Source organism: Oncorhynchus clarkii, chromosome 18, assembly GCF_045791955.1.
Source record: "Oncorhynchus clarkii lewisi isolate Uvic-CL-2024 chromosome 18, UVic_Ocla_1.0, whole genome shotgun sequence".
Lineage (NCBI taxonomy): Eukaryota > Metazoa > Chordata > Actinopteri > Salmoniformes > Salmonidae > Oncorhynchus > Oncorhynchus clarkii.
This window is the reverse complement of record NC_092164.1, coordinates 12392980-12407354: the sequence shown is the minus strand read 5'-3', so window position 1 is coordinate 12407354 and position 14375 is coordinate 12392980. Positions and strand designations below refer to the sequence as shown.

The 14375-nt window shown below is 40.8% G+C and overlaps 1 protein-coding gene across 1 annotated transcript; it reads left to right on the top strand.

Annotated features, from left to right (window-relative positions):
* The first annotated feature begins 1135 nt into the window (after positions 1-1135).
* Positions 1136-13515, top strand: LOC139372444 (adhesion G-protein coupled receptor G7-like). Its single transcript, XM_071112159.1, has 16 exons — positions 1136-1206; positions 4088-4366; positions 4970-5074; positions 5173-5282; positions 5725-5868; positions 5988-6073; positions 6237-6370; positions 6774-6887; positions 7202-7371; positions 9124-9276; positions 10883-10995; positions 11240-11571; positions 11822-11903; positions 12395-12553; positions 12852-13011; positions 13251-13515. Exons 1-16 carry the CDS (start codon positions 1170-1172, stop codon positions 13455-13457), a joined length of 2385 nt encoding a protein of 794 aa, XP_070968260.1. The 5' UTR covers positions 1136-1169; the 3' UTR covers positions 13458-13515.
* The last annotated feature ends 860 nt before the right edge of the window (positions 13516-14375 follow it).

Here is a 14375-nt window from a genome sequence, read left to right as displayed (position 1 = left end):
AAATGTTTACACTTTAACAACTAATTTCTTGCGATTCCACAGTACACATGTTGCCGTAGGATGGAGAGAAATGTTTGCAGTTTTTATTATGATATCTGAGTGAGAGTTTCTTTCAAAATCAATTAGGGCTCCCCAGTCGGTAATTCAACCATGATTACTACAATTTCAGATAGATGGCTAGACTATCTTATCAATCTTAAAAATGTATGAATGCTTTTAGATATGTGGGTGAAGTAGTGAATGGTTTCAGGAGGAAGGCGATATTATTGGGACATACCCATGATTAGGTCAGGGCATGATGTGGCCTTAATGAGAGGAACCATCCAGAACTGTAAAGGAACAGGGAAAGGGTTCAGAGAAGACAAGAGCAGTGGACAGATTGAGTCCATATGGTTGTGTGCTGGTGTCAATGCACATTTTAATCAAATCAAATCAAATGTATTTATAAAGACCTTCTTACATCAGCTGATATCTCAAAGTGCTGTACAGAAACGCAGCCTAAAACCCCAAACAGCAAGCAATGCAGGTGTAGAAGCACGGCACCTAGGAAAAACTCCCTAGAAAGTCCAGAACCTAGGAAGAAACCTACAGAGGGACCAGGCTATGAGAGGTGGCCAATCCTCTTCTGGCTGTGACAGTACTCAACAATTCATTTGTTTCTAAATGATAGTTTCGGAAACCATGTTCTAGAGAAGTCTACCCTCTAGTGTCCTCACATTCTAATCCAGACCTCCAACACTCCAACCCAGTTCCATTGTTTAAAACTATTCCCCTCTGATCAGGAGATCGAATTACACATGCTGTAGTGGAAAAACGTTTCTGTTTACCAAAATATGTACTGTACCTTCCCAGCTGCAACCAATAATGTTTTGCATAGAGAAGGGTAATACTATTGGTTAACTGGTCCTCACAGTATCCATCCATGTGTATCCATTTTATTCATCCAGTCATGTAGCTGATCTACTTGTGTGTGTCTTTACTGATCCTGTTGGCAATGTGAGTTGTGTTGGAGCCACTGTACAGTACTTCCCCCTTAATTTCAATAGTAAATCATTAACTGGTATCTGCACGTCACTGCAGTCTCTGTGACAGGAGGAGAGCAGCATAAGACCCACAGACGGTCTAATAATGTGCAGTCTGCTGACACTGGATGACTGGAAACAGCAGAGATGAAGGAGCTATGGATTATGGTTGTCTTTGCTACAGGTAAGACTTGCTATATATTTGATCCATTCAGGGTGGTTTAAGAACACATGCACTTTCCATGACATACAGTGCTTTCAGAAAAGATTCAGACCCCTTACTTTTTCCACATTTTGTTACGTTACAGTCTTATTCTAAAATGTTTTAGATTGATTAAATCTACACACAATACCCCATAATGACAAAGCAAAAACATTTTTGCTAATTTATGAAAAATGTAAAAATGAAATATTACATTTACATAAGTGTTCAGACCCTTTACTCAGTACTTTGTTAAAGCATCAGCGATTACAACATTGAGTCTTCGTGGATATGAGTGTGGTACACCTGTATTTGGGAAGTTTCTCGCATTCAGTTTGGATGAGGAACCTTGCTGCACAGCTATTGTCAGGTCTCTCCAGAGATGTTCGATCGGGTTCAAGTCCGGGCTCTGCCTGGGCCACTCAAGGACATTCAGAGACTTGTCCTGAAGCCACTCTTGCATTGTCCTGGCTGTGTGCTTAGGGTCATTGTCCTGTTGGAAGGTGAACCTTCACCCCAATCTGAGGTCCTGAGTGCTCTGGATCATGTTTTCATCAAGGATCTGGCCACTCTACCATAAAGGCCTGAGTGCTACAGAGATGGCTGTCCTTCTGGAAGGTTCTCCCATCTCCACAGAGAAACTCATCCAGTCAACTTGACATAGCTATGGGAAGCATTGGAGTCAACATGGGCCAGCATCCCTTTCCATGTCATCTCTTATGATGTTGTTGTTAAGAGTCTTCTGTGATTGAGAATTATGTAGGAAAATTGCTTTCAATTCAGATGTGCAAAAATGTATGATGCATTTAACTTATCAAATGATTATTGCCAATATACAGTGCCTTGCGAAAGTATTCGGCCCCCTTGAACTTTGCGACCTTTTGCCATATTTCAGGCTTCAAACATAAAGATATAAAACTGTATTTTTTTGTGAAGAATCAACAACAAGTGGGACACAATCATGAAGTGGAACGACATTTATTGGATATTTCAAACTTTTTTAACAAATCAAAAACTGAAAAATTGGGCGTGCAAAACTATTCAGCCCCCTTAAGTTAATACTTTGTAGCGCCACCTTTTTCTGCGATTACAGCTGTAAGTCGCTTGGGGTATGTCTCTATCAGTTTTGCACATTGAGAGACTGAAATGTTTTCCCATTCCTCCTTGCAAAACAGCTCGAGCTCAGTGAGGTTGGATGGAGAGCATTTGTGAACAGCAGTTTTCAGTTCTTTCCACAGATTCTCGATTGGATTCAGGTCTGGACTTTGACTTGGCCATTCTAACACCTGGATATGTTTATTTTTGAACCATTCCATTGTAGATTTTGCTTTATGTTTTGGATCATTGTCTTGTTGGAAGACAAATCTCCGTCCCAGTCTCAGGTCTTTTGCAGACTCCATCAGGTTTTCTTCCAGAATGGTCCTGTATTTGGCTCCATCCATCTTCCCATCAATTTTAACCATCTTCCCTGTCCCTGCTGAAGAAAAGCAGGCCCAAACCATGATGCTGCCACCACCATGTTTGACAGTGGGGATGGTGTGTTCAGCTGTGTTGCTTTTACGCCAAACATAACGGTTTGCATTGTTGCCAAAAAGTTCAATTTTGGTTTCATCTGACCAGAGCACCTTCTTCCACATGTTTGGTGTGTCTCCCAGGTGGCTTGTGGCAAACTTTAACCAACACTTTTTATGGATATCTTTAAGAAATGGCTTTCTTCTTGCCACTCTTCCATAAAGGCCAGATTTGTGCAATATACGACTGATTGTTGTCCTATGGACAGAGTCTCCCACCTCAGCTGTAGATCTCTGCAGTTCATCCAGAGTGATCATGGGCCTCTTGGCTGCATCTCTGATCAGTCTTCTCCTTGTATGAGCTGAAAGTTTAGAGGGACGGCCAGGTCTTGGTAGATTTGCAGTGGTCTGATACTCCTTCCATTTCAATATTATCGCTTGCACAGTGCTCCTTGGGATGTTTAAAGCTTGGGAAATCTTTTTGTATCCAAATCCGGCTTTAAACTTCTTCACAACAGTATCTCGGACCTTCCTGGTGTGTTCCTTGTTCTTCATGATGCTCTCTGCGCTTTTAACGGACCTCTGAGACTATCACAGTGCAGGTGCATTGATTACACACAGGTGGATTGTATTTATCACCATTAGTCATTTAGGTCAACATTGGATCATTCAGAGATCCTCACTGAACTTCTGGAGAGAGTTTGCTGCACTGAAAGTAAAGGGGCTGAATCATTTTGCACGCCCAATTTTTCAGTTTTTGATTTGTTAAAAAAGTTTGAAATATCCAATAAATGTCGTTCCACTTCATGATTGTGTCCCACTTGTTGTTGATTCTTCACAAAAAAATACAGTTTTATATCTTTATGTTTGAAGCCTGAAATGTGGCAAAAGGTCGCAAAGTTCAAGGGGGCCGAATACTTTCGCAAGGCACTGTATAACCTAACAGTTTTTACAGTTTGGTTTATGAATTTTGAAGTTTGATTTATAGTCAATGAATGATTGATATTTTGTCTGTTTGCTGCAAGGGATACAGTAGCATCAGTGAAGACATTGTTTCAGACTTTATTTTTATACCAACACTATTTAGATGTATTGTTAAGTTGTTGTTTACATACTGTGAATAGACTACTGTCAGGTCCTAAATACATTTGATAACAGAGTAGCCTTTGCTATCAGCCGTTTATTGGCAGTGATAATGACTTCTTTCTCTCATAAAGTACAGTAGGAAACATTTCTACACTGATGCAGACACAATGAAACTGGAACAGCATGGATCATCTCCTATGATTATAGGAACTGACACTATGTATCCTTGTTTATGTTGTTTACAGAGTTAATTATCTTTTTTAAAGTCTCTTTTCCACAGGAGGATCTCATCACATCCTCTGCCATTCCAACCACCATTGACATAAAAAACCCAACAACTGATGACCCTATAACCCTAAATACTACTGGTCTTCCAACTACTGGTTACCCTACCTCTATCCCTATCACCAGTACCAGTCTCCCCACCACCTCCAACACCACCTCTATCACCACAACCCCTCCTCTGGTCTGTATAAATGGTGGTGAGCTGCAGAGTGGAGTCTGTATCTGTCCTGATGAGTGGACCGGAGAGACCTGTTCAGAGGGTACATCCACACACTTACACTATACCTAACCCTGGATCTACCATTCAGACTCCTCCACAATACTACACTACTATACCTAACCCTGGATCTACCATTCAGACTCCTCCACAATACTACACTACTATACCTAACCCTGGATCTACCATTCAGACTCCTCCACAATACTACACTACTATACCTAACCCTGAATCTACCATTCAGACTCCTCCACAATACTACACTACTATACCTAACCCTGGATCTACCATTCAGACTCCTCCACAATACTACACTACTATACCTAACCCTGGATCTACCATTCAGACTCCTCCACAATACTACACTACTATACCTAACCCTGGATCTACCATTCAGACTCCTCCACAATACTACACTACTATACCTAACCCTGGATCTACCATTCAGACTCCTCCACAATACTACACCACTATACCTAACCCTGGATCTACCATTCACAGTACACACCACTACATTACTATACCTAAACCTGGATCTCATATTCACAGTCCACAACACTACTCCTTGGATCTCACATTCAGAATGTGTATTTCATGTTTGCAGTCATACATTTGGTCCATATTGAAATGCATTTTACTTCAATAGGGTATTTCTGCAATTCCACCAGCAAGGATGGATTCTCCTTCCCAAGAACAGTGGTTGGCTGGTCTGCTTATTCAGAAGAGTCATGTGATGAGAAGACAACCAGTGGTATGTTACTTTTATTCACCTAAAATGACAAAAATGTTACAGTCTTAATTAATGTTGTATTAGGTAACACAAAATCTTTACTATCTTGGTTCCTCCAGCTGGTTTACCAGTAGCCTTAGCAGAATGTTCAAATAACACTGGATCTCCACAGTTTGATGCTCCTAACAGGCTGGAGTGTGAATTAACCCTCAATGACATTCTAGGAAATGTAAGTCAATAGGTATATTTTTTTATAATCTTGATTTATGACCAGCCTCAATTTAGCATTTTTCAGGTCAGTTACAGTCATCATTATGAGGAGTGGATCTTACAGTTTGAAGATCAGTAACAACTGGCTTCTACCTTCAGATCATGTATTCTGCTCCTTTATTCTGCTTAACAGTTTTAGGAACTTTTCTTTCTTGTGTTTCACATTGCATTTAGTAGATGTTCTTATCCAGACTGACTTACAGTAATGGGTGCATACATTTTCATACTGGTCCCCTGTGGGCATTGAACCCACAACACTGGTATTTCAAGGGCCATGCTCTACCAACTGAGCAACATAGTTAGTACTGGCAACTATAATATCCAAATGCACTCACAGTTCAGCATGTTGCTGCCACTTATACAATGTTCTGTTGACAAACAATACTAAAATTCCTGTTCAGATCTCCAGCAGTTCATCTCATTTACGAAAGTTAGCCTTCAGTACTCAGATCCTGACCTCCCAACCAAAGCGGCTGTCAGCTGACAACATCACCACAGCAGCTCAGATAGCTAACACACTGCTTCAGTCTGCAAATATCACAGAGGTATAACATGTTTTGAAATCAAGTCGTGAACTATGACATGTTCTGGAGAGAAACGTGAGGTTGTTACTGCAGTGACTTGAACACTTGAGGTTCATCCCCTGGTTTTGATTATGTTGCAGGACATCACAGTGGCAGCTGTAACCACCATCAGTCAGCTGCTGAATGCCAGTGAGGAGAGTACACAGGAGAGAGACGCTGTCCAAAAGTACAGGAGTGTGTGTGTGTGTGTGGTGTGTGTGTGTGTGTGTGTGTGTGTGTGTGTGTGTGTGTGTGGTGGTTTGCGTTTCTGCATATGTTTGAGTTTATGTGTGTACGTGTGCCTCTGCATGGTGCATGCAAACTAATGTTTTTCTGTGTTTCTCTCCCAGCCTCACAGAGACCCTAGATATGTTTTCCCTGGACCAGAACAATAATGTGTCCTCGGTGGTTCGGCCCAACGTGGCAGTCCTGTCTGTCCAAGTACCAAGTGACACAGTAGGGATCCAGTTTACTGCTCTGACTGGTGGGTGGGACTGCTAGTGAACCTACATACTGGCATTTAAAGTGAAAGTTTATATCTGTGTTGACAGTCTAGTTCTATCACCTCATTTTTAAATGTTTCTCCTCTGCTGTCAATAAGGTTTGGAATGGATTTGAATTGGTGTACTACAGACAAGAACAGATACAGTGGAGGCTGCTGAGGGGAGGACGACTCATAATAATGGATGGAACAGAGCGAATGGAATGGCATAAAACACCTGGAAACCGCGTGTTTGATGTATTTGATACCATTCCGCTGATTCCACTCCAGCCGTTACCATGAGCCCATTCTCCCCAATTAAGGTTCCACCAGCCTCCTGTGGTACAGAAGTAACACTATATTGTTCTGCTTTAAATTGTTAAATCATATTAATCTCCTTCTCCAGGAAGATCTGGTAATTTTGTGGCCAACAGAATTAATGTCAACACCAATACCTCTGAACTGATAGCTGACAAAGGAGGTTCTACCGATGTCCAGATTGTTATCAAATTCCCACCAGGTGAGTCAATGCTGGTATGCTAACAGTGTAGATCCTCAATATTTAATTTCTTTATACGCTTTCACCGAGAGCGCTTAACTGCTCTTTGTGGTGGCCAAAATCAGGTCAGCAATGCCAAATATTTAGATTGTCCAATAAAGATGAGTCATATGACATATGGATAGGTAAACTATTGAGAAATAATTAGGCTTCCATGATAGTTCTACAAGGCAAGGTCAAGCTACTCGTGTATACGTTCTGATATGAACAGCAATCTCTCTCTCCCCACTCTCTCTCTCCCTCTACCCTCTCTCATTCAATTTCACTCTACTCAGTTTTGCATAGTAAAAACACAAACCACTCCATTGGTTTTGTGCTCTACCAAAACGACCGGTTCTTCAGGTCCAAGGCTTTCAGAGCTTCTCCAGGAACCAGCAGAAGGGTCATCTCTGCTAACCTGGGACAAGTGTCTGGGTTACATGTTGAGATGCTCTTCAAGCCCACAGTAAGATTTCTCTTGGAATAAGTAAACACATCGTGGTCCAAATCTATCTGCAAAATATAATGGGAAGTTGTCCATTATCTTCAGTGCATTTGGAAAGTATTCAGACCCTTTCACTTTTCCCACATTTTGTTACGTTGCACCCTTATTAAAAAATGTATTAAATTGCTATTTTACCTCATCAATCTACGTACACACAATACCCCATAATGACAAAGCAAAAACAGGTTCTTAGAAATGTTTGTAAATGTATTAAAAATAAAAAAAACTTATATTACATTTACATAAGTATTCAGACCCTTTTCTCAGTACTTTGTTGAAGCACCTTTGGCAGCGATTACAGCCGTTCTTCTCTGCAAATCCTCTCAAGCTCTGCCAGGTTTAATGGGTAGCATCGCTGCACAGCTATTTTCAGTTCTCTCCAAAGATGTTAGATCGGGTTCAAGTCCGGGCTCTGGCTGGGCCACTCAAGGACATTCAAAGACTCCTGCATTGTCTTGGCTGTGTGCTTAGGGTCATTGTCCTGTTGGAATTTGAAACTTTGCATCAAGGCTATCTTTGTACTTTGCTCCGTTCAACTTTCCCTCGATCCGGACTAGTCTCCCAGCCCCTACCACTGAAAAACATCCCCACAGCATGATGCTGCCACCACCATGCTTCACCGTAGGGATGGTGCCAGGTTTCCTTCAGACGTAACGCTTGGCATTCAGGCCAAAGAGTTCAATCTTGGTTTCATCAGACCTGAGAATCTTGTTTCTCATGGTCCGAGTCCTTTAGGTGCCTTTTGTCAAACTCCAAGCAAGCTGTCAAGTGCCTTTTACTGAGGTGTGGCTTCCGTCTGGCCACTCTACCATAAATGCCTGATTGATGGAGTGCTGCAGAGATGGTTGTCCTTCTGGAAGGTTCTCTCATCTTCACAGAGGAACTCTGGCGCTCTGTCAGAGTGACCATCTGGTACTTGGTCACCTCCCTGACGAAGGACCTTCTCCCCCGATTGCTCAGTTTGGCTGGGCGGCCAGCTCTAGGAAGATTCTTGGTGGTTCCGAACTTCTTCCATTTAAGAATGGAAGTGTTCTTGGGGACCTTCAACACTGCAGAACTTTTTTGGTACCCTTCCCCAGATCTGTGCCTCAACACAATCGTGTCTCGGAGCTCTACGGACAATTCCTTCGACCTCATGGCTTGGTTTTTGATCTGACATGCACTGTCAACTGCGAGACCGCGTATAGACAGGTGTGCCTTTACAAATCATGTTCAATCAATTGAATTTACCACACATGGTAAATCAAGTTGTAGAAACATCTCAAGGATTATCAATGGAAACAGGATGCACCTGAGCTCAATTTCGAGTCTCATAGCAAAGGGTCTGAATAGTTATGTAAATAAGGTATTTCAGCGTTTAATTTTTACACATTTACAAACATTTCTTAAAACCTGTTTTTGCTTTGTCATTATGGGGTATTTTCTGTAGATTGCTGAGGAAGTTAATTTTAGACTAAGACTAGGCTAGTGGCTGTGGATTTTTGTTCCTCCCTTGTACTTGATTGATAATTAAGATGACTAATGGCTTATCTGCCATTAAGAACAAGGAAGCAAATATTGCATTGTATATAATATGATATATCATAATTTAAACTTCTTCTTTCCACATTTGCGTGATGACCTTTCATACTTCACAATTGACTTTATAATTTTTCAGTGCATGTCTTTTTCTGAAGGATTTACAGTGAGTTTGTGTCTGTTCTCACTTCTCAGGCTGTTCCCAACACCTCCCTCTATGACTTTGCCTGCGTGTCATGGAACTACACGTTGAAAGACTGGAGCACCTTTGGCTGCTCCAAAGTCAACCACTCAGAAGACGGCCTGCAATGTTTCTGTAATCACACCACTAACTTCGCTGTGCTGATGGTGAATAGCTAGCTGCCTTCATCTCCCTTTTACTGACCACACTCTGACCTATGGAGGGGTTCACAAACTTTTTGGGCCCATGACCCCATTTTGATATCTGAAAGTTCTTGTGACCCCAACCATGTGAATTTCTTTTTGTAATTAAGAGCAATGTTTACTTTTTTTTAGTTGGGTCTATGGTGCTATGGCAGTCAATTGCAAAACATTCTAACAGTATTTCTGATTGTTTTCTCAACTCACCATCACATACATTTAATGTGAGGCTATGACAGTCAATGTAAATTGGTCTGACATAAAGTCTCTTATCTCACCATCACTAATGAGATGGTGAGATAAGAGACATGATGCATGACGTGTCGGATGTTCTCAAAATCAGGTGGTGTGGTTGCCAGTGTTCACCTCATCTCTGCTGTCACCTCTAACCTGGATCGATATTTGGTTTTAATGCAAACTAGAACACTAATTCCAGCCTCACACAGATATGAGCTGTCAAAGGGGTATCATGAGTTTCAATACTCAGAGGGAGACGGCAGGATATTTAATCCCTTTGAGTCAGGAACCAAAATGCTTTGTCTGCAGCATTCGGTCATATGACGGCACAATCTGTTTTCGATTTCACTTACCGGCATGTCAACAGAGGCAGGATCACAGTCAAACAGATTTCTCTCCAATAAGAAATCTTTTTTTCTGAATGCACTGATTCGGTCACTCGACTGTAGAATGTTTTTGTATTTTACCTGCATTCTTGTGTTCAGTTTCTCAAATATGTAATTTACATAGGCAAGGAGACACCTTTTATTTTCATTACACAGAAAGTCAACAAAGTCTGTTTTGTTTGTCCACCGTTCGATCTCATGGAATCTGTTTTTCGTCAATATAGCCATGCAGCCGATCCTCTGTGCAGTTTCATGCTTGAATCGTGAGACAGAACAATATGTCCTTGTGAATAGCATACCCGACATGTAGCTAACAAAAGTAAATGAACGGGCATCTTGGCCCTCACAACAAATGTCCATTTGGAAAGCTGGGGAGTTTTTTAGTGGTTCAGTCAGTTTCCCATTGATTGCTAGCTATATTCTTCTTAGATTTACAGTGTTATCAGACAAAGGTATTGATGTGAGTTTCTGTACCTCCTCACACCTTGTTTTCACCATATCGATTGTTGCGGTAATATACCTGAAATAGTGTGTGGTTTCATACAGTAGTGGGCCTAGCCATTCACCATGGGAATAGAGTGACCACATGTCCCAGATTGTGCAGGACAGTCCTCCATTTTGGACCTTTGTCCCGCAACCAAACCATCACGTCCCACATTTTATCAACACATTCAAACACCACCACCAATTTAGATTTTTTTGGATTTGTCCAGTATTTCAGTCAGACGTTCCAACCTGTCTCTTGCAGTCACGTTGAGCTTAAGAAAAAATAGACTTGCAAATCATAAGGATGTGGTAGCCTAAGCCATGGGGATGTTAAACCCTTCTCCAGTCATTGATGAGATTGATATTCTGCAGAGCGCAGGATGAGACATTGGCCTATCCTCAACAAATATTTCTGACTGTGACAAACTTAGTGTTGAAATATATATTTTTTGTTCTTTCTGCAGTCGTTCAGGAGGGACTTTAAATACGCTGATGAGCTAAACTGGATCACCATATTGGGATGTTCCATGTCCATCATTGGGTTGAGTTTAACAATAACATTCCAGATCGCAACCAGGTAAGATCCTACAGTGTCCAGAACCAATTCAAAATATACAATAACATTCCAGTTGGTGACCCAGTAAGATCCTACAGGGATCCAGAACCAATTCAGAATGATCAATAGTGTAAAGAAGCCCTTTGTCTGATCCAACAGGACTTGATAGGTGAAGCCATTATAAAACCCACTATTAATGAACCAACACATCCATAACTACACATCTAACTTCCCTAACATAATGTTGTCTATCACCTGTCCCCAGGAAATCACGCAAAACCAACCCAACGGTCCTCTTAGTGAGCGTCTGCGTGTGTCTCCTGATCTTCACCCTCCTCTTCATGTTGGGAGTGAACAACCCTCATAAACAGCTGGGCAAACCTAAAATACAGGAAGACAACATTCTCCCCCCGTCCGACACACACACAGAGCGGGACAGAGGGCCCTGTACTGCAGTGGCAGTCCTGCTGCAGTACTTCCTGTTGGGGACGTTCACCTGGAACACGCTGTACGCCACACATGTCTTCCTAATGATAAGAAACAGCCTGGCCACCAGCCCGTCACACTTCACAGCCTATACCGTGGCCATCGGATGGGGTAGGACAGCATGGAGAAACATCAAGTATTTAGTAGTTTCAGAAGTTTTGGCTGGCATTAGACCTGGGCTCCTTGAACCAAAACTAATGCTAAGTGATATTTTCAGGCTCTAATAAGCCTGAAATAGAACTTAAAAGCTACTTGTATAGTGATGTAATGTCTTTAGAGGATGTATGTGTGGTATATATATACTATGTATATGGCTGCATGCAAATCTACCAGGAAATAACAACATCATTATCTCCTTTAGGACTGCCTGCAGTTGTGGTGGCCCTCACCTTAGGAATTAGTTACAGAGTGGATGATCCACTGAGATACAGGCAGGAAGAATTGTGAGTCAATACTACTACTGTACTACTACTCTGTACTGTATTGTACTGTACTATACTGTACTTGAAAGAGAGCGACCCGGCTCAACGTATTTATTGGTTTGTAAACCACTGCATGGGCAGTGTGTGGGGTACATGGGGACAGTCTGATTGGCTGAAGCCACGAGCTGGAGGTGATGAATATCTCTCAAATGAACTGTACTGAATTGTACTGTACTACCAATATCAATGTGGTGCAATTGCTGTATAAAATGTTATAACTAATACTGTAAAAGCTTTTCCCTATCAATGTTTGTATTGCATGCTTTTAAAGATGGTTAAGAACAATTACAAAAGTTGTAAAAAACAAGAAGAACGATCCATTGTGTTGAAAGGTTTCTTGTTTACTTATGCCACCCACCACGTTTACTTTATACCACATTATTCAAATCGCTGGCATCCTGTTTTGTCTGTCACATTGTCCCACTCTCTAATTCATTCATTTGACCTCTCAGTTGCTGGCTTGCTGCCCTCGATCCAAAGGGGAACTTTGACTTCAAGCTGCCAATGTTTTGGGGTTTCCTGGTCCCTGTGGCGTTCATGCTTATCTTCAACACAGTGGTGTTGATATGTTTTACAGTTACAACAGCCAAGACCAACCCACATTTAACCAGGTAACATTAATTGGGGCATTTTGGAGGCACAAAGTAGAAACTTGTAGTCATTAAGATGTCTTGATTTAAATGCCTACTAACGCGCTTGTTTATTTTTTATTGTATTTCAGTGAAAAGCTGTTATAAATAAAATGTATTATTATTTTGTTATTGTTAATTCAGTCATTAGTAATCAAATCATACAATTTAATAAGCACCGTGCACTAACCCACTCAGTCAATGGAAGCATACTGTTCTTATACCACAGCATTACAACAGTCTATTACAGCAATCTAAGTATGTTGGTTATGTTTCCCAGTACAAGACACACATCGATGAAGAAGAAGTTCCTCAGTAGCTTTTCTCTGGCTGTGGTGCTCGGTCTCTCCTGGATCCTGGGCTATCTGTTGCTCATTACACAGAACCAGACCATGTACACCATACTCAACATCTCCTTCTGTGTTCTCACCACCACTCAGGTAGTAAATGTATGCACTCACTACTGTAAGTCACTCTGGATAAGAGTGTCTGTTAAATGATTCAAATGTAAACTATGAATACTTGTGTCTATTGTATCAAAGAATCCAGACATGATTGACAATTAGACACCTACTAAACATAAATAAATTGATCTGCTCTTTATGGAAATTATACCTTTTGTTTGTTCTTGTGTGTTCCTGAAAATACTTGATAATGTCTTTGTGTTTTCGCTCCACAGGGCTTGCAGATTTTCATTCTGTTCACAGCAAGAACAGCAATTGTCAAGAAAAAGATGTCAAGTACTTTGAAATCTATCTCTAATGTTGGGATCCCTCTTCACACTAGGAAGTTCAGTCTATGGCGAGGCGAGCACAGTGATAACGTAGAATCATACACACAACAGGACACTGATCTGTCATTTTCACCTTGTTCCACAGACATCTAACTGATGGGCTGCAAGTTCAACCTCTGTTGTAAAATATCTCATATACCTCCACTATTGTCCTATAATATACAGTATAATACACACACCATTTTGACCTGTTGTAAAATATGTCATATACCTCCACAATTGTCCTATAATATACAGTATAATACACACAACAATTTGACCTGTTGTAAAATATCTCATATACCTCCACTATTGTCCTATACTATACAGTATAATACACACAACATTTTGACCTGTTGTAAAATATGTCATATACCTCCACTATTGTCCTATAATATACAGTATAATACACACAACATTTTGACCTGTTGTAAAATATCTCATATACCTCCACTATTGTCCTATACTATACAGTATAATACACACAACATTTTGTATGACGTATATTCACTGTGAATTCCCTTAGAAGTTGTGTTGTCCAATGAACTATCAAAATAAAGGAAGTGGCACACTGCATGCATCATCTCCCAACAATTTAATGGGTATTTACCAACGTTTCGGCATCACTGTGCCTCCCTTCAACCTGTTGTAAAATGTTTTATGTACCACACTATTGTCATAGAATATACAGTATAATACACACCATTTTCTATCAATGTATTGTTACTGTGAATTCCCTCAGAAGTTGTTGTCCAAGGATTTTTTGGCTATGCACATTTTTGTAAATACTGTCTGTTATATATTTTTTTAAATGTAACTGTTTTGAATAAAACTGATTATTCTCTTTGAAACTGTTCAGTATTTTTTTACTAGAAAAAAATCTCAGAAATAAGCTTTAAACAGTGCAGCTTAGGTGTCACGTAGCTAGGAGTGGTGGGTGCGAAGTCAGGCGCAGAGGTTCAGGGAAATCCGTATTTATTCCAGTAAGGAAAGGTCACGCCAAAACAACAGGCGAAAATTAAAGACCGACCC

Bases quoted from the DNA above. Each gene is read 5' to 3' on its own strand.
- LOC139372444 (XM_071112159.1), top strand. From the start codon at position 1,170: ATGAAGGAGCTATGGATTATGGTTGTCTTTGCTACAG. The intron at 11,572-11,821 runs GTAGGACAGCAT...TATCTCCTTTAG, and splicing joins TACCGTGGCCATCGGATGGG to GACTGCCTGCAGTTGTGGTG. The intron at 11,904-12,394 runs GTGAGTCAATAC...TTGACCTCTCAG, and splicing joins AGATACAGGCAGGAAGAATT to TTGCTGGCTTGCTGCCCTCG.